The sequence below is a fragment of the Anabrus simplex genome, chromosome 2, assembly GCF_040414725.1.
Source record: "Anabrus simplex isolate iqAnaSimp1 chromosome 2, ASM4041472v1, whole genome shotgun sequence".
Classification (NCBI taxonomy): domain Eukaryota; kingdom Metazoa; phylum Arthropoda; class Insecta; order Orthoptera; family Tettigoniidae; genus Anabrus; species Anabrus simplex.
This window is the reverse complement of record NC_090266.1, coordinates 409,050,190-409,073,700: the sequence shown is the minus strand read 5'-3', so window position 1 is coordinate 409,073,700 and position 23,511 is coordinate 409,050,190. Positions and strand designations below refer to the sequence as shown.

At 38.5% G+C, this 23,511-nt stretch overlaps 1 protein-coding gene across 1 annotated transcript in view; it reads left to right on the top strand.

The window, feature by feature from the left end:
* The window catches only part of LOC136863561 (CLIP domain-containing serine protease B4), a 243,077-nt gene extending 219,943 nt beyond the window's left edge, over window positions 1-23,134 (top strand). Inside the window, exon 6 of the mRNA XM_068225994.1 lies at window positions 22,015-23,134. Within this exon, the coding sequence (XP_068082095.1) occupies window positions 22,015-22,331 (317 nt within the window). The 3' untranslated portion in view covers window positions 22,332-23,134. The remainder of the gene's footprint in view (window positions 1-22,014) is intronic.
* The last annotated feature ends 377 nt before the right edge of the window (window positions 23,135-23,511 follow it).

The following is a 23,511-nucleotide window of genomic DNA, read 5'->3' as shown; positions in this document are numbered from 1 at the left end:
TTCCTTTCTTAATATTAACCAATTCAGCTTTGGCTATGGCTTTCAGATACAAAGGTTCTATACCAGCTGTAATAAGAGCAGCGTCTGTGGATATTGTTCTATAACCTCATAGTATTCTGAGTATAAATCCTCTTTGAATTTGTGCAAATTTACATTGAGCCCATTTCTTCTCCAGGACATTTTGATATGCTGAAGCACAATATAATATCATTTGCTCAGACGATCCATGATATATTATGCGTAAGATATCTGAATTCAGACCCCGAGATGGTTTACAGATAATAGATAATCCTTGCAAGAATTTACCAGCCTTTTCAGCTAAGCACTGAAAATGAGCTCGATATGTCAATTTACTATCTATTATGTCTCCCAAGTAAGATATTTTTTCTGCAAATGTTAATTGTTTTGAGTTCAATATGATCTTTGGTTTCTTCACTTTTCTTTTTCTTGTTATTAACATTGCAGTAGTTTTGTTAGGATTAAATTGTAATTTGTTATCACATCCCCACTTATATATGATTTCTAAAGCAGAATTTGTTGAAATATTCAATTCCTTCACAGTATTAGCTTCAACAAAGAAAAGAGCATCATCAGCATAAGCTATAATATTACATTTTTGTGGAAGAGTTTGTTGCAGTAAATCATAATATAGCCTAGTATAGTCCAGAAAGCTGGACTGCATATTGAACCTTCAGGACATCACTTAACAAGAGTCCTAGTTATTGTTCTGGTACCTATTGTTAACTGCACACTGCGATTACTAAAATAACTCCGTGTTAATTTATATAAATTCTGTGGGCAGGCTTTAAATTTTAGTTGATGAAGAATTTTGGACCACCATACATTATCAAATGCGCCAGACATGTACGCCAACTTGCTGATATAAGAAGATTTCCTTAGCCCAATCAACAACATATGTTACTGAGTCTTCTGTAGGTCTTTGTGGAGAAAATCCAAATTGTCTATCACTCAAATAATTGTTTGCACGAAGAAAATACCAGTGGCGGCTGGTGGTATCTGAAACTGGGTGTTGCACCAAAATTTTCAGTGTCACATTGTTGTAGCTTACAGAAATAACAAGAAACTATATTATTGTTAAGTACTGAACTACATTCCTACTAAAACTGAAATATGTCTGGCAATTACAACGCAGGAAATAAGAGGCTAATTATACACTGTAACTACAGATACTCTTAATAATAATGCTATTGGCTTTACGTCCCACTACGATTTTCGGAGACGCCGAGGTGCCGGAATGTAGTACCGCAGGAGTTCTTTTACATGCCAGTAAATCTACTGACACGAGGCTGACGTATTTGAGCACCTTCAAATACCGACGGACTGAGCCAGGATCGAACCTGCCACGTTGGAGTCAGAAGACTAGCGTCTTAACCGTCTGAGCCACTCAGCCTGGCACAGTTACTTTTGTCTCACTTGAATCGAAAATTTGCCGTCCTGTTTTTCATTGAAACAAGATGTTGGTAGGCCTAATATTGGGGGTGGTGTGGTATGGTGTGGGAAGGAAATTACCCAGCAAGTTGGGCGTGCTGTTAGGGTCGCGTTAGCTGTGATAGTGGGTTCGAACACCATTGTCGGAAGCCCTGAAGATGGTTTCCCACGGTTTCCTATTTTCACACCAGGCAAATGCTGTGGCTGTAGCTGTGCCTTAATTAAAGCTACGGTCGCTTCCTTCCAACTTCTAGCTCTTTCCTATCGCATCTTCGATGTAAAAACTATCTGCGTCGGTGCAACATAAAGCAAAAATTGTAAACTTAAAAAATGGAAATGAAATTACCTTTGCGAGAAGAGAGAAAGTAGGAATTAAGTAATCTCCGCAGAGTGGCGCAATCTAACGGGGTCATTTGGAATTGTTTCTCGATAGGGGACTTGCTGGTCTCGTGTAACTCCCTGAGACCAATACTGGCTAGCATGCTACCGGATGCTATGCAGGCTTGGCTCGTCCCTGCTGAGTCTGTGCCGCGCTGTCTTCTACGGAGTTGCCGTAAGAAAGCAAACCCCCTGAGTTTGATTCGAAGCCAGCAGCGTTTGTTGGTCCGTTACGAAGCATTAGTACAGCGAACGACCAAAGATGGTCGATTTTAACATGTTTTCGAATATATGTTAGGTTTATTAAACTAAAACATTAGAAGAAAAGACGACAGATGAAGTGTAAAACTAGGGAGTTGTGCAACACTGCAACAATACCACGCACCGCCGCTGGAAAATACATAATACGATCAATTAACAGTTTTTCTAAAAACTTTTCCAAGCAATGCCATCAGACATAATGGTCGGAATCCATTGACGGCAAATACATTTTTAGCATTTTGCTTAGGAATCACATTGACTACAGATTTCTTCCAGCGGGTGGGAAAGAAACATAACTTGAGGGACTTATTAAAAATAATTATAAGAAGAGACAGAAGACAGTAATGAATATGTTCAACAATATCGGCTGAAATTCCATCCAGTCCAGGAGCTTTTTGGTTGTTTAAGTTAGAGATAATTCGGTCCACTTCTTTATTCGTGAACACAAGGTCATCTTCAGTATCTGGTGAATTAGCAGCAAAATTGAATACAATTTTTTGAAATTTATTGTCATTGTCTTTGTCATTGTCTTCTTCTGTTTCCAGTGTAGAGTTGGTGAAACCGTTTCCTGATTTTATCGAGGTCAGTATCCTGTTGAAGTCTCTGAGCTTCCGGCACAATTTATGACACAATGTTCCATGGATTACTGGCATTCTGTAAGGAACAGAACTTTCTCCAGGCATATGTTTTTGCCTGCATTATCAAATTCTTATACTCACATTTAAGTTCATAATATCTTTGTTCATATATTTCTCGTAAAGTTGCACTTCTAGATCTTTGCCATCTTCTGTAGAAGGCTAAGACTCTTTTTCTTGTAATGCTGAGACTTGAATTCCACCAAAAGTTTTTTGGTTGTGCTTCAAAAATCTGTGGGAGATGAGCATCACAAGTGGCTGTGATCTCATCTGTTAAATTATAGACTATTTGGTCAAGTTCTGCTGATGTTGCGCATTTCTTTATTTTTTCAGGGACGTTTGATAGTCTTGTTTTAACGGATCGTTGGAAATGAGACCATTTGACATTGTTGGTTTTGTATTTTCGAGTTAAATACCTTGAGGTAGTTGGCATAATCCTATACGGATTGGATTCCATTTTTTATTTCTATAAGGCTGTGATCAGAAAATGTTGTTGTACTTCTTACAGTCCACTCCGGATTAAACTGAAGAAATGCAGAGTTACAAATAAATTAATGTAACTTTCGTAATCACCACGGACATATGTAGGCTCATCTCTATTATTAAGAATGAAAAAGTTATTACTACAACATAAATCTAAAATAGCTTGGCACGTTTGTCTGTGACGGGACTGCTCCATGCTGCATGTTTAGCATTTATATCAGCAATTATGAGAAGAGGTTTCCCTTTTAATTCCGAGCATATAATTTGGAGCTCGTCCAATGATATCGCAATGTCGATTGCAGAATCAAGATAAGCATTACATGCATACACCTTCTTGCTGTCGAAATTGATGCAGAGAAGAACTCTGTCAGGGTTACAGTACTGCATTAACTGAAGGCTGTTTTGATATCTTGTGATGATGCCAGCTCGAACTCTCTCTTCTTGATTACTATCTACGAAGTGATATATATATAACTGCCATGTCCGAAACCCATAATCTAGTTGTTCCTGGTACTGGGTTCCTGAATGCGAAGCAGATTTATATCCTCCTGTGTAACACTATTATAGGTTGAATTAAATATAAGTTCCTGCGTTGGTACGATTGATTTATGTAAATTTTGATGATAAATATTCAGTTTAGCCACAATTAATTTTGGATTTAATAATATCTACTACTTTCATATATATTGGACAAGTGAATGATGTTTCAGGGTGATTAGTGTTTCTTAGATCGTGTTGTTGCCTTGTAATCTGTTTCTGATTATGTAACTTGCAGCTGATACATTTTGTTTGATTTTTAGGACAATCCTTTAAGTCACGTGATTCAGCACAACTAAACCATCTTAGCTGTTCTTTACAGTCAGAAGAAAATTGGCTATAACCAGAACATCTATAACAGCGAATCACAGATATATATTCAATAACACTGCAACAGGTATAACCTATGTAGTGTTTTTCACCAGTTATTATAGCCTGAAAAAGCTTTGGAGTAACCATAATTACTGCATACCTACTTACTCTTGCCAGTTCTTGACCTTCTAATTACATAATAAATATTTCTTGTTTGTCCTCATCCATTACTGTTTTAACATGAGGATTCTTGTTTTAAAATGCATCTAATAGTTCCTATTCAATAAAGTTAATATCTAAGCCATGGATAATGATTTTGGGGTTCTTCTTTAAAGGCAGTTTTGCACATAACTCGCCATTATATCCTTAAATAGTTCGTACAAGTGTTGCACATTCTTCTTTATTCCTTGGTTCCATGATTATACATTTGTTCCTGGTTTTTTTTTTTATGTTGTTGATTCCAGTGTTAATTGAGGTAGGTTTTGTTGTAGTCTGTATCATTTTCATGGACTGTTCTGAATCTTTAATATCACTATCCCCCATTGGTGATATCATCACGACATTTTTAGTTTGGATATTAATGTCTTACCTTGGTTTGGGGAGTTCAACAGCACTAGAATATGTTTTAGTTTGATTGAGGTCAATTTGTGAGGTTAGAGTATTGTTTACCTTTGTCAGATCTTTATTATAAACATCAAGAATCTGTTTTATACTATTCACTGAAGATAAAACCTTCTCACACCACTTTCTATTTGCTCTTTTATCCGCATTTAATACTGTTTGAATAAAATGTATCACTTTTTTCAGCAGAGCTAAAGAGCTCTGTGATGTTTACACACACTTCAATTTTGATCACTTACACAGCTGTTCTCTGTTTGGCCCACACTGTGAAGCTGATGGTTATTGATGTTTAAAGGGACTTAACATATAGGCCATTCGCCCTCATTGTGAAAATAAGCAAGTTCTTGCCAGATCCTAAACAGTATTTGTCATATGCATTGCCTTACATTGCACCGTAATAGGAAGGTCAAATATTATGCTTCAGTGGGTGAAGAAATTCATCTCCCATGCATTTGTAGCTAGGAAACTCAATGAATAAATGTGTCAACTAAGGATCCTAAGGAATACTTCATAATGGTAGTATTCTTGGTTTTTGTAGATAACTTAATTAGTCAGTTAGAATAACGTTTTCGAGATAAAGTTTAAAAAATGGCCCCTTTGGAAGGGCTTATTCACAGTAATTTGTCTAAGTTTTCAGTAGATGAAATTATAAAAGCAGCAGAGATGTATGAAGTAGAGTAGACACTATATCACTATGGGGAGATAATTAGAAAACATCCATAACAAAAGGGGAAAACATTTGAAGATCTCTTCATTCGATATTTCTACCCGGTCAAATGTTGATTGATGTGAAATGCCAATACGTAACTGTACATAGTAAAGTACTGTAGTACTTCAAACATTATTCAATGGTATTTTGTGTTGAAATAAATATCAATATATTACCGTCACTAGAGTATCCTAGTGTATATCAGCATCCTTCAAAAACATAGCAAATTTCATCACTAAGGAAGTAAAATATCCCAATTACTCAGTTTTTGCTTTGTGGTTTGTTTTTTAAAGTTAGGCCTTCCCTTTAGGGAATCGTGGATCTGCCTTTGCTTGCATATGATTTCATAAGGAATACAATATTACAGGAGCTCAGTACACTGCACAACATTGAGAGATGGCACATTCTTCTGATCATCGTTTCTCTGTGTTGTGTTTCATTGAATAAATATAAATTGGTGTGCTGAGTGGCTCAGATGCTTGAGGTGCTGGCCTTCCGATTCCAAATTGGCAGGTTCGATCCTGGCTCAGTCCGGTGGTATTTGAAGGTGCTCAAATACGTCAGCCTTGTGGGAGAAGATTTACTGGCGTGTAAAACATCTCCTGCGGGACTAAATTTCACCGCCTCGGCGTCCCTGAAAACCATAAAAGTAGTAGTGGGACATAAAGCCAATAACATTATTACTATTATTATTATTATTATTATTATTATTATTATTATTATTATTATTATTATTACTAGTTGCTTTACGTCGCACCGACACAGATAGGTCTTATGGCGACGATGGGACAGGAAAGGGCTAGGAGTGGAAAGAAAGCGGCCGTGGCCTTAATTAACGTACAGCCCCAGCATTTGCCTGGTGTGAAAATGGGAAACCACGGAAAACCATTTTCAGGGCTGCCGACAGTGGGGTTCGAAACTACTATCTCCCGAATACTGGATACTGGCCGCACCTAAGCGATTGCAGCTTTCGAGCTCGGTATTATTTTTATTATTATTATTATTATTATTATTATTATTATTATTATTATTATTATTATTATTATTATTATTATTATTATTATTATTATTATTATTATTATATAATTCGCTGGGGCCATCAAGGACCACGTTAAGTCTTGTTGCATTTGACACTAAACTTGGCCTTCTTTAGAGCCCAAATTTCCCTCATTCTTTGTGAGTGGGCCTGCTTACGCTCCTCTGTCCAAGGGGACCGTGTCTTCTCTTCGGTTGCTCGTCTCGGTTTAGCCCGTTCGTCAATATTTTCTTGCGGAAGAGATCTCTGTTAAGGGCGTCTTCAGCTGAGATATGTAGCATTTGCAGGTCTTCTTTGGTATTTCTAAACCAGGGAATTGTGGTTTTGGGGTTTGAATCAAAAAAGTGAAAGATTTCTTTAGTTAACTTTCTTTCGTCCATTCTTTTCAGATGACCGTAAAATCGTGCCCGTCATTTTCTGATTGTGTCGGTAATTTTCTCTATTTTGCTGTAGACTTCATTGTTGGATCTCTTTTGATGGATTCCATTTCTGTACTTAGATCCCAAGATTCCTCTCACAATTTTGCGTTCTCTTTTCTCCAGTTCTTCAAGGAGTCCTTTGTTGGCATTTAGTGACAGGGTTTCGGGTGCATATAGACCTACTGGCTTCAGAACTGTTTCATAGTGACGTATCTTGGTGTTTTGGGAAAGGCATTTTTATGTAGATTGTGCGGGATGTTTGGTAGGCTATTTCCAGTTTGCGTACTCGCTCCTGAAGTGCTTCTTTGTCCAGTCCATTTTTCATGATGATCTCACCCAGGTATTTGAATTTGTCTACTCGGGTGATGTCCCCGTATTTTGTATGGAGTTTTGGTGGAGCCTCTTTGATGTTAGTCATTACTTCGGTTTTTTCAAACGATATCTGCAAACCAGTTTGTTCAGCAATTTCTTTTAAAATTTCAACTTGAGCTCTAGCGGTTTCTATGTCGTTTGAGAGAACAGCAATATCATCGGCAAATGCTAAGCAGTCTGTTGCGATCTCCTTGGATTTGGTTCCTATTCTCAATGGACTGCAGTTGGTTTCCTGTAATCTCACCCGCCAGGTTCTGATGATCTTTTCAAGAACACAGTTGAAGAGTATCGGGGATAGCCCATCACCTTGTCGGACTCCTGTTTTGATGTCAAAGGAATGCGAGAGACATCCGTGGAACTTTACCTTGGATTTTGTATCGGTCAGGGTGGCTCTAATTAATGCCAGCAGTTTCAAATCAACTCCAAATTCATTTAAGATGTTTAGCAGGACTTCCCGGTCAATGGAGTCGTACGCTTTCTTAAAGTCCACAAAGACAGACACATACTGCTTGGACCTTAGTGTACAATATCGGATGATCGTTTTGAGATTTTGGATCTGTTCAGCTGTTGAGCGACCTTTCCTGAACCCTCCTTGGTATTCACCTATTTGATGTTCGGCTTGTGCTTCCAAACGCTCCAGGATGGCAAGTGATAGAATTTTGTAAGTCACGGGTAGCAAAGATATTCCTCTGTAGTTGTCGATGTTCTTCATGCTGCCTTTTTTGTGTAATGGATGGATCAAAGCTATTTTACAATCTTCGGGTAGGGTCTCCTTGTTCCAAATTTCTTCTATTTGCTTTTGCAAGATATCAAGTGATTCCTCTGGGGCATATTTCCATAGTTCTGCTACTACTGAGTCTTCCCCCGGCGCTTTGTTATTTTTGAGACGGGCAATGTGGCGCTTGATTTCATCTCTGTCGGGTGGTCTGGAATCTGGGTACCTGAGTAAGGGTTCCTTGGTCTCAATGGCGCTTTGCGGTTTAGAGCAATTAAGTAAATTCTTGAAGTAATCTGCCAGAATGCTGCAATTTTCTTCATTTGACGTCGCCAGTGTGCCGTCCGTTCGCTCAAAGCATAGAGATGGTGGTTTATAGCCAGTGAGTTTGCGTTTGAAGGCCCTGTAGTACTCTCTGCTTTCATTCTTCCTAAAGTTTTGTTCTATCTTTCCAATGAGAGATTTTTCGTATTTACGTTTCTCAGTTCTGAACACCCTAGCTGCTTGGGCACGTTGGGTTTTGTAGGTTTCCCAATCATTTCCTGATTTCGTAGAGTAGTACTGTTTCCACGCATTGAGTCTTTCTCGGAGGACTGATTCGCAGGTACCATTCCACCAGCATGCTTTTTGCTTCTCTCGATTTCTGCAATGTCTTTGGCGGCCTCAACAAGGAGACTTTTGGCGTTGTTAAAGTCACAGTCATTTGGTCTAGCCTTCTCCTGGAACTCCTCGACCCTTTGCCGAAGTTTATCATTGTCGAAGCGTGTGATCTGTTTGGTTATCTTCCTTGTGTTTGCGGGAATTGGTTTGAATTTGATAAGAGACATATAATGATCTGAGGCCACATTGATGCCTTTCTTTACCTTCACATTCATAATCTCAGGGCTGTTTCTCCTGGAGACTGCAACATGATCAATTTGGAACTCTCCAAGAGCTTGAACGGGAGAACGCCAAGTCATTTGCTTTCTGGGTAGATGGCGAAAGTGGGTCGACATGACCTGCAGGTTGTGATTTTCGCAAATGGACACCAGTCTTTTGCCGTTGGGATTGGTTCTTTTGTGAGCAGGGTAATTTCCTATAACTTTCTTGTACTTCTGTTCACGACCTAGTTGAGCATTGAAGTCACCCAAAAGAATCTTGACATGGTGTTTGGGGGATTTTGTTTAATTTTTCATCCAGTAGGTCCCAGAAATTATCAACTTCGTCTGGATCAGACTTGTTCTTATCGTTTGTAGGAGCATGTGCGTTAACTAGGGCGTAGGTTTTGTTCGCGCATTTAATTGTGAGTATAGACAATCTGTCATTCACATGCTCGAAATTTGCAACCGATTTAAAGATCTTAGTTCTAACAGCAAACGCAGTTCCAAGCATCACAGCTCCATTGAGGATTCCTCTTTGCGCTTTGCTCTTGAAAAATCGGTAGCCTTCGGATTCAAAAATCTCTTCATCTGGGTACCTTGTTTCCTGTAGGGCCATTATGGATATCTGATTTTCGTGAAGAGCTTTGGTGAGAGTTTTCAGCTTGCCAGTTTGTGTAAGTGAATTTATGTTGAAAGTTGCTAGAAAGGTTTTAGATTTTGGCCTGAGTTTTTGACTCTTCGGGGTACACCGGGACGCTCCGACTCGTCTCTTGCATGATGTCGAGTCTCCCCCAGAATCCGAACGAGACTCATGCGCCGTGGCGCTCACGACGAGGGATTTATCCGAAGATTTACCCCCTGGGGTATGTTTCTTGAAATGTTGTGCCATCATGCTTTTTGACTTGACTTTGCTTTGGACGGGTACCCATCCTTTTACAACTAGGGTTGTTAGCCCTAGAGGTTGCCTCAAGATGTTTTCTGGCTTCTGGTCATTTACCAGTCTTCGCCGTAACCCTGGCAGGGGACCAGTTTTTTTTCACGGTGGTATTTTATTTCCCTACTACCCTCTGACTCTGCTGGCGGCAGAGCCAGCGAGCTTCCCCAATTCCAATGGGACGCGCCCGATGGAGGTAACCGGTAAATCCCCACACGGGTATTATTATTATTATTATTATTATTATTATTATTATTATTATTATTATTATTATTATTATTATTATTATTATTATTATTATTAACTATAAATTGGCAATTCAAAATGAACAAATTTCCATGGTTGGCTGAGTTTAATATCAGTTCAAAAACATTATTTAAAAATACTCAAGTACTGGGTTGTATACTCTGAGTTAAAGCCTTCTTAGCCACTAAAAGAGGATGTCCCTGGTTATTGATTAAAATTAAGGGACAGATTCAGAGTTATATTTCTTATTTGTTTCTATAATTCTCGCAATAAACCTTCATACAGTCAGGCCAAGATGTTGACATACACTAGTATACAGGAAGAACATAGTTTTCCGTGGTTTCCAATTTTCACACCAGGCAAATACTGGGGCTGGAGCTTAATTAAAGCCACAGCTATTTCCTTTCCAGTCCTAGCTCTTTCTTATCTCACTGTCACTATGATACCTATCTGTGCTGGTGCAACATAAATCAAATTGTAAGAAAAGAACCAATCACATCCACAGAAATGCTGTTGCAGAATGATGCAGCCACTTAGGCTTCCTTGCTGACTTTATTACAGAGTAAGTATTATTAAACTGGTTCCGCCCTTTGTTGAAATATGTTTAAACATTCTAAAAATGTTGGGATTATTGTCCCTACAAGTCACTAAGAGTTTGTAAATTAAAATCTTGAAAGTCAAAGTAATTTTTCTATAGAGTTTTTGTTGTTTTTAATGACTCTGGCTCAGTTTAAAGAATGACACTACACCATGCAAGTTGACTGTGTCGTATGATCCACGTAGTTTGGAGCTTACGTTTAGGAGATAGTGGGTTCCAACTTCACCATGAAACCATGAAGATGGTTTTTCTGTGGTTTCCCGTTTTTACACTAGGCAAATGCTGGAGCCTTACCGTAATTGAGGTCACAGACACTTTATTCTCAGTCCTAGCCCTTTCTTATGCAATCATCACCAAAAAGCTGTCTGACTAAGTGTGATGTTGAACCACTACAACAAAAAAGTGCATAAAATAATTGTTGCCTGGCGATGACCAAACTACCGTAAATTTTTCTGCCCACAAGACGAAGAAAGTGTCACAGAATCCTTACTTTCCTGAAATTAAATTGAATTTAATTATTTGCCAAGAATAAGTGATAGTTGAAGACTTAAATAAGTATTAAATCTGGTGATATTGTTTTATAACCATATGGTAATAACAGTATACCATGATAATGAACTTTGCTGCTAACGGCTGTAAATCATGTGCCAGTGTGGAATGAACAATGTAGTTGATAATTATGGGTGGCTGCTTAGTTGTAGCATTTTCTATTCAATGTATTTGACAAATGATGTTCTCTTAATGCAAAAGTTGTATCAGAAAATTTGCTATTGGCACACTTAAATTTACAGTATAATTCTTGGCAATGGCAAATGTTTTATGCAGTGTGAAATTTGCATGACTTTAATTCGAATTTGCTCAAACTAAACTTGCTTAGACTTCATCATACATAGCCATAGTTTTATCCGGATTAATGTCGCCTAATGTATGCGAATACTTTTGTCTGTGTTTTATAATACAATGCCAAATCTGTGATAAAGTGGGACAAATACTAAACTTAAAAACACTTTTAAATTTTTCTGTCGGTCATACAGTTGCTCCCGACACCATTCAACCAGCATTATTTCAAGACTAAATAAATATGAAAATATAAGTGCAGTGCCATTTGGATACCAGCAGTTAACTGAAGGGCTTAGTACTCAAAACTTCAAAATGAAAATAAGTTACTTCATTTGAGCATTTCCTGCCATGACATGGCCATTTATGGCAATCAACTTGGATAGGCAGGGTGTACAAATTTAACACTTTGACAACTGTGAGACCCGCCAGCGGGTCTCAAGACGTATATAATTGAGCCGCACCTCATGTCATCCACAAATAACGCTTTCATACTTTCTGCATCATCTGTACCAAAGGCAAACTATCTCTTATGATGTGGGACGTACAGGGGAGTTAAGGTATCCCTGATTTTTCACTTCACCTCTAATAAACGAACTCAAAAAACTATATGCCTTCGTCAACGTGTTGCCGGGCTGAGTGGCTCAGGATGTTAAGACTCTGGCCTTCTGACCCCAACTTGGCAGGTTGGAACGTGGCTCATTCCGGTGGTATTTGAATGTGCTCAGATACATCGGCCTAGGGTCGGTAGATTTGTGGGCACATAAAAGAACTCCTGCGAATACAATTCTGGCCCCTCAGCGTCTCTGAAAATTGTCAATAAGTAGTTTGTGGAACGTAATAAACAATAGCACTATTGTTTACATGCCATAAGGAAAAGGGTTGATTTCTCAGGGTTTTGAAAACAGAATTGTGAAGATACATTTCTTACAAAGTTTAAGTTATCGATTTCTGACTCAACGGTTTATTTGGTCTAGAAGATGGGCTTCAGAAGCAGAAGAGAAAATGCCAGGCGGACTGACTATGAAGGCGCCACTTGTTTTTTCTCGAGTCAGCAGCAGTCCGTGGCAGTTTCGGTGTTTGACACCACGTGTCATGCATATGTGCCGTGGTGAATGGTTCCGAAATCATAATGTGTGGATCACTTCCTGGCAAGCTGTGATCCACCTTAAACAAATCCACACGAGTGGCACTTTCTTCAGCTGTCACATTTCACTCAAAGTCCAACGGCGATGGGATAAGGATGGTGGAGGCAGGTTGTCGGGTGAAACTTGAAGCCTTCAGTTCGGACCTGCACGTTGGCAGCAGGTGTGTGATGGTTGTTTTTCTAAGAATTGTGACTACTTGGGAATTCGGTCCTGCACCTGTGTTGGGGCAGGCCTATTTAGGATCACTGCTGTGCCCACCGATGAATGGGGAAAGCCCTAAGAAAGGTGGGCTAAACATTGGATGTCACATATTTGTCCAGTTATTTGACTGCATGCAGTGGGTCACCCCATATACGGCTGAAAGAATCAAAGAAAACAATTTATAATTTCAACATGAAATGTTCGAACACTGTTTGACATGAAAGAGAGTGACAGACCTGAAAGGGGAACAGCTCTTGTTGCCCACGAGCGTTCTAGATTGATCATTGATGTAGCTGCCTTGACTGAAACAGGATTATCCAGTGAAGGCAAAGTTATTGAATCCAATTCAGGATATACCACATTTTGAAAGGGTAAGGAGGATGCAGAGCATTGTATTCATGGTGCTGGATTTACCGTGAAAACAAATATAGTTGCTATTCACCAACTTGCAGTCAGTGAATGACTTATGACTCTCCGTATACCACTCTCCGGAGAGAGTTACATGACTTTCATCTCTACTTATGCTCCTACATTAGATACTGATGAAGATGCTAAAAACCAGTTCAGTAACTTGCTTTCTACAACCATATCCAAGGTACCAACTAAAGATAAGCTCTTCCTACTAGGTGATTTCAACGCTAGAGTTGGGAAGGATAATCTGCTATGGGAAAATGTAATGGGCAAACAAGGAATCAGTAGTTGTAATGCCAATGGATTGCTGCTTCTCGCTCTATGTACCTAACATGAACTTTTCGTAACTAATACACAGTTTCGCCTACCTAATCGCTTCAAGATGGCATGGATGTACCCTCGCTCTAAGCATTGGCACATCCTTGATTACATCATCACTTGATAATGTGATAGGAATGATGTCCTTATTACCAGGACAGCTAGAGATGTTGATGATTGTTGGACGGAACACAAGTTGCTAATCTCTCATCTTAGAATCAGTCTTCGCTGTAAACCACCCAGGCATTTTCAAAAACCGTCCAAGCATAAGTTTCATACTTATTAACTTCGAGATGCACCCACTACCATGAATTTCCACAAAATGATCTCTAACGTGCTGGCAAGTGCTCCAGTCAACACAAGAATGTAGACCAGGAATTGGTATATTGTGGAAAGTAATCACAGAGTCAGCTGAGAAATGTTAAGAAATATGCAAGACAAGACTGGTTTGATGACAACAACAGAGAGATTTTGTGTGTCATCGATGCTAAACAAGAAGCCTATCTATCCCTTTTTCAAGTTCCATCTTCAGACGCAAAGAAAGCGCACTTTCTCCGACTCAAGCTTATATGTCAAGGGCAAATAAGAGAGATAAAGAACAACTGGTGGAAACAGACAGCTCAGGAACTGCAAAATATGTCTGATGCCCAACACCTGCGTTACTTCTATGCAGGAATAAAGGAGTTATATGGCCCAACTCACTCCTCCTCCAGGACACGGAAAGCTGCTGATAATTCTACCACTATTACTGATAATCAAGAAATCCTAGAACGTTGCAAAGAACATTTCTCCATTCTTCTCAATCGGAGTTCAAATTCTGCTTAAGTCTGTCTCGATGATGTGCCTCTATATTCTCGACGACCAGCATTCAAAGAATTCAATGCTGCTCTCGGTAAACCGAAACCTGGCAACGCTCCTGGCCTAGGTAACATTCCTCTGGAACTGATTCAAAGTTGGGGCCTACCTCTAAAGACCACACTTCATACACTTATCCTCTTAATATGGGAAACCTGCGAAGTACCTGGTGACCTCAAAAAACCACTGACGTTACTCTTTTCAAGAAAGGTGATTGCAGTGTTTGTGGCAACTATCGCGGTACATCAGTGCTATATATAGCAGGTAAAATTCATGATTGAATTTTGCTCAATCGGCTGCTTGAACGACTTGGTCTTTTCCACAATACCACATGCTTTACAGCTGGTCCTCTTAGGTGTGCTCTAATTTAATATGCATGTATGTTCAGTCCGTCAGAGCTAACGCTGGTGAGATCCCCAGCAGCTCTGCCATCAGCTGTCATAGATGGCCTAGGCATCACTGAAGAGGCGTTCTAGGGAAATGAGGCGTGAGATAGTTTCCCGTTGCTTTCCTCACCGACCCAGAGTTGCCATTACGTATCAGTCTGCCAAGCCCACTGAAATGCCTGCACCAACCGACCCTATGAGCAACATTTTTACACCATTCATAGCAGGGACTGGCTGCATAATGATTGGCATTACTAGCATCGCTCATACCTCAGTCACCTTCATACTGTCAAAGCCAAGGATAAGACAGAGACAGATCTATGAAAGTAACAAAATTGCTCTAGCCTATACCAAAAGACATAGTGCACTGTAAACACTAGGTCCTGCCAGCAAGGCATCCTTGAATATACCCAGTCCTAAAAGAGTTATTAGAAAATAATGTATGAAAATGGGGCAAAGAGAATAGAATAAAATGTTATATATTAGGGATTAAAGTTGGAAATAAACAGGAAATAACATAACATCACACATGTCTTCACTTATCATTGAAAAGAAAAGAAGAAAAAGAACAAGGAGGAAAAACCATATACACATGTACATACACATGGAATCAATCGTCAAGTACTGAACATGAACCTCAATTCCCCCAGGTTTAGTCAGAGAATAAGGAAATAAATAAGACATAATATTGTCCATTGTTAACATTGTTGTTAGAAAGACCTTTTTTAAATTCGATGTGATTTGATGTGATCACAGAAATTGAGAAGATGAAATGCAGTGCAGCAAGAAATCATTGTATGGTATCTTAAGAAACACAAAGAGAGATCAAGAAAAAACAAGATTTGTGAATGATGAAGATGGCATAATATTAACAAAGCCTGAAGAAATAAGAAATAGATGGAGAGAGTATTTCCAGAAGTTGCTGAACATAAGAACAGATGGCAGTCATTCAACGGACGACCAGGAAAGGCATTTATTTGATGAAAAAATGGATCAAGAAATTACAATAAATGAAAATGAAATGGCATTAAGAAAGATGAAGAATGGGAAAACTGCTGGAATAGATGAAATTTCAGAGGAGATGATGAAGGCAGCTGGAGCTGTGGGCCTGTAGTGGACATATCGGGTTCTCAGGATTTTCTGGGAAAATAAGGAGGTCGCTGATGATTGGCAAAGAGGAATAATCGTCCCAATTTTCAAGAAAAGCGATAAGAAAGTATTGAAGAACTGCAGGGGAATTACTCTAATATCCCATGTTGCTAAGATAATGGAGAGGATACTGGAAAGTAGGACAAGGTTGAGGGTTGAGAAACAGATACAGGAAAATCAGTTTGGTTTCAGAAGTGGAAGGTCAACAATAGAGCCCATTTTCATTATGAGACAACTAATGGAAAAGGAATGGGAGTACGGGAATGATATGGTTATGATATTCATTGAAATTGAAAAGGCATATGGCAGTGTCCCCAGGACGAAAATTTGGGACTGTCTGGTGCAAAAAGGAATTAGACGGGGATTAATAAAAATGATCATGGCAATGTACAAGGAATGTTGTAGTTGCGTGCAAACACAAGTTGGCAGGACAAGTTGCTTCAAAATAACTAGTGGGCTGAGACAGGGAAGTGTTCTATCACTAATCCTGTTTACAATATTAATGGATGACATCATGAGAACAGCAAAAGAAGCTTATGGAGGAAGAGAAATTAACATGTTGTTATTTAAAAATGCTATTGTGATTTGGGGAGAAGAAGATAGGAAGGTTCAAGAACAGTTGGATGTGGTGAATGGGAAAAACAAAGAATGTGGATTGAAAATAAGTGTAGAAAAGAGTAAAACTCTTGTTATCAGTAGCGGGGAGAAAGAAGGGAAAGGCAAGATTAGACTTGCAGACAAGCCCCTGGAAGTAGTGGAAACGTTCAAATCCCTGGGAAGTGAATTAATGGAGAATGCTCGACTGGTTGCTGAGATTAGCAAGAGGATTCAGGCTGGAAGTTGTTTCTATCATAGTGTAAGAAACATGTTATGGGACAAAGATGTGAGAATGGAAGCAAAGGAAACTATGTACAAGGTGTATAACGTACCCATAACAACTTACGGAGCGGAAACTTGGACAATGACAAAGAAGGACAAGAGTCGAATACAGGCAGCCGAAATTTTCCTGAGGAGTATGATAATGTCCGTTAGTACCTGGCTAACCCAGCCACTGAGCGAGATATCCCAAGGGGAACGTTCGTTCATGGCTGTCCGAAATTGTAGAGGCATTTAAGGGAATAGGATTGGCGACCAAGCACAAAGAATAAATTTTAAACAACATTTCTGACATTTATTCAACATAAGCATTTTCAGAAAACACAAAATAATTCTTGCTGTAACATAACTTTAGATAATGATTTCATGTTGTCGAATTTCCTCCAGCAGTGAATTTACACAATTAAATTAACCTTCGTCAGCGCAGACAACGGTTAGGCTCCGGAAAACAACAAACTTAAATTAGGCCTTCATTGTCTTTAAAAATTGAAATCCAAAAATAAACGTGACTGAGCCTCTCCTAATTCTCAGTAACATTTGCAAATCAACTGGCATTTAATCTTTTCTTATCATTACAAAAGCAAAATTTAACTCAAAAATCCCACTTCTCCACGTGGTAAATCACAAATTGAAATGTTTAATTAATAATTATTTACACTATTCCAAGGTAGGTAACGCTAGCTTATTAAATTTATGGAAATCCTCCTGTCAATCATGAATCTACTTCCAATGTCACAATGAATTTATTATTATTATTATTAGTATTACTATTAATTGACTTCACATTATTTTATTACATTTCTCTAATAATTACACGATCGTGTTCACGAAGTTTACGCATTCCACCTATTAAATTCTCAATTTAATCATGACTCACTTGATAATAGAATTAATTAATTAATTATTAATTGTTACCTCCTTGATTTACAAGTTAGGAATGCCATCTAGAGCAAATTAATTCCTGTCCGCACAGTATTTGAAATTCTTTGCCTTTGCTGATTTTTAACTACATGATCTTTCGTCTGAATCAACTTTCAAAGAAATTAAATTTAAATTTAGTCTTACGTTGTCATATCAATAAATTTTTCATTAAGCATTTCCATTAAATCAACACTTTGACAAACAACGCAGGAATAATCTAAGTCATCGCGGTGAACGCATGACTAGATTAAAACACAATGTGAAAAATGAACATTTGAAAATATTGCTAACTACTTCATTCACTCATCCCATTCACACAAGGGTAAAGCGAATTTAATATACATTATTATACACTCGAACCCTGACTTAATTTTATCAGTTCATTATTTTTACACGTGGTCGGGTCAATAAGGTCAAGTAGATGAACCTAAGTCTATTAACACACTCGACTTAGCCAATGACCAGTGATCGAATTGGCGTTATCACTTTTATTGAGTTCATCATTTAAGAACGACGATCTATCCTAATTTCAGAATATTATTCAAAGATTCGATAGAAATAAATAATCATCACCATCAGGTGGGTCATCAGGTTGCTAACACAGAGTCCGTGAGCCTCAATTAATTATTATTAATTTCTACGCATAAGATATGCATTCAACACGTGCTCCAAAAATTATACTAACTCACTGTGTTCCAAAGACACAAGCTACAAATTATTATAGTCATCCCTCAGGATCACCAATATTCCAGGCGCATTCACTAACAGAGCACATTAAATATCTTATTCGAGAATAATCTAGCACTATTTATGGCTCACGACCGTTAAATCACTGTTTAACCCGGTCTCAAGCTAACATATTATTATTATTATTATTATTATTATTATTATTATTATTATTATTATTATTATTATTATTATTATTATTATTAACAGTAATTATTAAATCTATCAGCCCTCTTGAAATTATCTTGAACATGGAAGACACGATTCTAAAGGATGCAGGTAATGTATGGATGACATTCAATTCAACTCTACTCATCAAAATCACAAACAGTACCATCTCACAATATTTCAAATATCACATGTAATTTAAGTCGAGTTTTAACGCGAGGTCAGTTATTTTGATATGTAAAACCTGCAATTGAGAATCCATTCAAAACAACTAGAGCAAACTACTCTAATAGAGTTCACAAACTTCGATCACACAGGTAAATCGTCTACCTCGCCATCTTTGGAATGGAAATTGGAAATAAATCTAGCTACAACAAATACTAACAGAACTACTAACTAGAGAAGAAAGATCATCTAGTTATTATACAGATGAGAAAGATATTCTACAATAAATGGGTACTTAAATGTTAGATGTTATTCGACTCCTGGTTGATGTCTTCACCATTCCGGCCATTCCCACTCGTTCACCTTCTACATGCCAGCATCGCCTTACATATTTAGCAACTCTGGAGACACAGCAGTTAACGTCCCTCGGTGAGAATGATGTATTTATTGAAAATACAGGATCCATCTTGCAGTTGTCGACGTTATCCATTGAGCTGGGTCTTCGCCACGTGAAAGTAGAGTTTAGCTGTAAATAACAAAACAGGCATTAAAATGTGCACGAACCAGTTGAAATTCCAATAACGCGTGGAGTATTACACTTAACTTGTATCTTTAAGCTCGCATTACCACACGGTGAAGTTCTATTCTCAATAATTAAATAACTAAAATCTCTGGCAGCAGAATAAGCTACTGTCTGTAGAATTGAGACAAATACGACGTAGTTCACCATATATTCAGCCGTCCATGCGACGAGAAGGTAAATCAGCAACTAAGTAAGCAAGAAGCAAGTAAGAGAATGACTTAATGTGCGCACGAAGTTTTATTCTTTCTGGCTCGAGGGTGTGTCATTTTACATGACGATTATTGGTTCACCAGTATTTCCTTTTATTGGCTACGACTGTTCTGAAATTCTGTAGAATGTACTCGCTCGCTGGGCACGCGCGCTGCTAGCCTCGGGAAACCTGTTAGTCAGGTGTCTTCCCCCTTTCTCTCGATCGAAGAGTGGATCAACACTTGCTATATTGATAAATGGTAAAATCCAGCTTATGCACACTGAAAACAGCTCGCTGGCGACTGAATCTAGCCCTTGACAAATAAGAAAACTTCTTAATGCTGGCCTGTAACTTTAACTTATTATTGACCCAATTGGACGGGGACAATGCATAAGAGTAGAAGAGACAAAATAACGAATGATCAAAATCCGGGAAGAAATTGGAGTAGAAAAAATGAATGATAGAGTAGAGAAGAGCCGACTAAGATGGATTGGGCACATAAAGCCAATGAGTGATGAAAGAATGCCAAAAAGGTGATGGAAATTCAAATCCAAGGAAGGAAAGTCCGTGGACGGCCATGATTGAGATGGAAAGACACAATCCAACGTAGTATTATAGCAACAAACCTGGACTGGGGCACAGTGTTGGAGGAGGAGTGGTGGAAAGACCGAAGAAAGTGGAAAGGAACCATATCTGCCCAAACACGGCTACAGCTGCATAAATGGAAATAATGATGATGATGATGATAAAAGTACGTAGTACGAATTGTCTGTTCACACAAAATGTTGAAGATATGAGTAGGTAGGTGAGAGAGAAATTTTTACTTGGTATTATTTTTTCATGTTGTTATACACAGTTCAAAAAACATTAGGAGAACATGTTTTTGATTGTATGCCATGCTCCACAAAACGACACCTCACACCCAGGTATATTACCAACGAAACCTTTATTCTTTACCGTTGAAGTATACGAACGAATATCGATGGGTTCGCGTTCATTTTCAGAACACAAACGGAAATGTCCAAATAGGGGCGAATACAAAGTGATAGCAGTCCTCCAGGGTCGATTTTTTCACAGTTGGAGAGCTTCAGTATGGTGTTGTCCTCTACGAGCATTTATCACAGCTTGGCACCTACGTGGCATGCTCCGTATAAGTCGACGAAGGTCACGTTGCTGTATCGGGTCCAATTTTTCAATGATAGACTGTTCGAGGTCTTGGAGAGTCTGTGGTAGAACAGGACGCCCATGAAAACTTCTGTCAAGCCTATCCCACACATGGTCGTTGGGATTAAGAACAGGACGCACTGCTGGCCATTCCATCTCTTGAATGTCCAGTTCTTGCAAGGCAGCTCTGGGGATGCGCGCTACACGAGCCCTGGCATTGTCGCGCATGACTGCGAATTCAGGGCCGACACCGTATGCAGCAACCAAAACATGCTGTGGCAGTATCTGATCAATGTATCCCGCAGCAGTAAGATTACCACGGATCCGTACGTCCATCAATACTGATGCCACCCCACGTCATCACAGAACCTTGCCGAAATCGGTCGCCTTCCTGGACAACAATTGGCATGTACTGCTCACCGCGGCATCTCCATACATTTTGACGTCCATATCACTGTGTCAGAGGAAATCTGGACTCGTCTTTGACCCTCCTGAGGTCTTGTTGCAGTTCTCTGGCAGTTGCTTAACGACGCCGCAACGCACTGATGGTCATATATCGGTCATCCTGTGGGGCTTCCATGCGTCCACCACCTTGTCGAACCCTCCCTGTGAACTGGTCTCTCTCACTGTAGCGATTTCAGACGGGTTGAATAAATGATGGAGAGACATTGATATCCACAGCAACACGACGAAAAGTCCATCCTTCCTGGATCAAAGTGACTGCCCTTGCGACTTGGCCTCGTTATGATGTCTCATGGGATGTGCTGGTTTACGAAAAACACGCTCATATGACCGCAGTATTCTGTGCACCTCACAACGACACACGGACACACCGCTATTCACTTTGTTTTGAGAGGTCACCTGACATTTTAATGCAAGGCTACACCTACAGATGCATTATAACTTCGATTTGACATACCCTGAGTAGCTAAGATCTCAAGGTATGCTGTACGACCATTGGAACCCCATCTACCAAATTAACGTTCACATACCAGACGTTAAAAAAACATTTTCCCCTAATTTTTTAACTCTGTAGAATGTTACTAGAATGTTGTCCTGTGCATCTGTAGTCGCTACTTTAGAAGACTTATCTCTAGTTACACACCTGTAACAATCTAGAAAGGTAATTTAGAAAATAAATACATAGACATAAGCCACTTTATATCTCAAAGTGCCAAACACCTTAAGGTACAATGTTAGCAATATTGACACCATGGTTTTCCTGCTCTGAAAGCCAGTTGCTTGGGCAGTTGAAATAATGTACTTTGTATCAGCTAATACAAACACTTAATTTTCAGGTTGAATTGAATTGTAAAAATAATAAATGGACAACTGACCCTCTCTCTTTCAGGAAGAACATCAAGCTCTGTTCAGCTAAAAGTGAATGTACCAGTAGTCCCTCTTGCCAAGTGTAGCGTCATCTATCAGAAGATTACTGAGATTGTACCAAGTCAGCTCTGCGCTGGAGGTGTGAAAGGAAAAGATTCCTGTAATGGAGACAGTGGAGGACCATTGTTCTTTCTTGGACTTGTAGGTGAAGAACAGAAGGCTGTACAATATGGTGTAGTTTCTTTTGGCCCAAAGCCTTGTGGGACTGAGAATGTGCCTGGTGTTTACACTCGAGTTGGACATTACATGGACTGGATGTTGAATAATATGAGACCTTAGTTGATGCATTATTCTCAAATAATTAAATTTCAAGGCAGGTTTAACAAAAAATGTATGTGATAGCTGCCGGTATGTATCTGTGCACTGGAGGTACTCTATTTTCTAGGATTAAAAACACAAATCTTCTATGCACAATAATAAGCAAGCTAGCCAGTTTGATATAAAAAGCAGCAAGTCCAGTAAACATAAACACCAAATTGCATTCTAAGCTAGAGTGGAGAGAACAGGGGACTTGATTTAATATAAGTTCCAAATTTCAAGATTTAAAGGATGTAAATATTTTTACATTTATTAATACGGTACTCTCGTGTGTAATTTGATTGAACCTGGTGCTATTTTAATAACGAAACATGTTATTCCATTATAATTAAGTTATTTCTTCTTCAGGTATAATTCTGTTACCGTATGTTTCCTTCTTCAGGTATAGTTAATAAATTTACTTATTCAAAATTACTTTTGGTAGGCTGAATTAAAAGAAATAGGATAATAAACCTAATTGATTCATTCTTGTAATTAAGAGTAATGATATATTTCATATTACTTTAGAATATTTAGTTCTAAATTAACTTTGATGAAAAGTAGTCCCACCACATTTACCAAGTTCAGAGTAATTTCCATGTATTATGAGAAACATTTGAAAATAAAAATGTAATTTATTTTTCTTTGTATATTTTCCAAGATTATTTTTCACTGTAGATCACATGTTCTCAAACTATTATGAGACTGTACTTCTCACTTGCGGCTAAAACTTCAGTGTACCCGCCCGAAAAATCCCTTAATGATAGGTTTTAAAAATATGCGTACCTGGCTACTTATTGAAGCATTTTTAATTTATTATAAACGAGAATTTTAATTATACATCATAAATAAGATGAGACTATGAAATTAAATAAACTTGTACAACACTTTACAAGAAATGTAAGAGTTTGTCTATGTAGTAGGTATAATACAAAGATAATAAAGTATGAAAGTTTTACAAAATGCTAGATCTTAAGCCTCAATATCAAATTTAAAAAATTCGGATCTTAATTCTGGAATTCATACATTGCAAACAAACAAAATTTCAATGAGATGGGTGTGCTTGCATGGTGTGACAAAATTTTCTGATTTGTTATAGTCCAGGGGAAACTTTCAAGTGAAGCGTGGCTCCATATATATATCTTTCTTCTTATTTATTTCC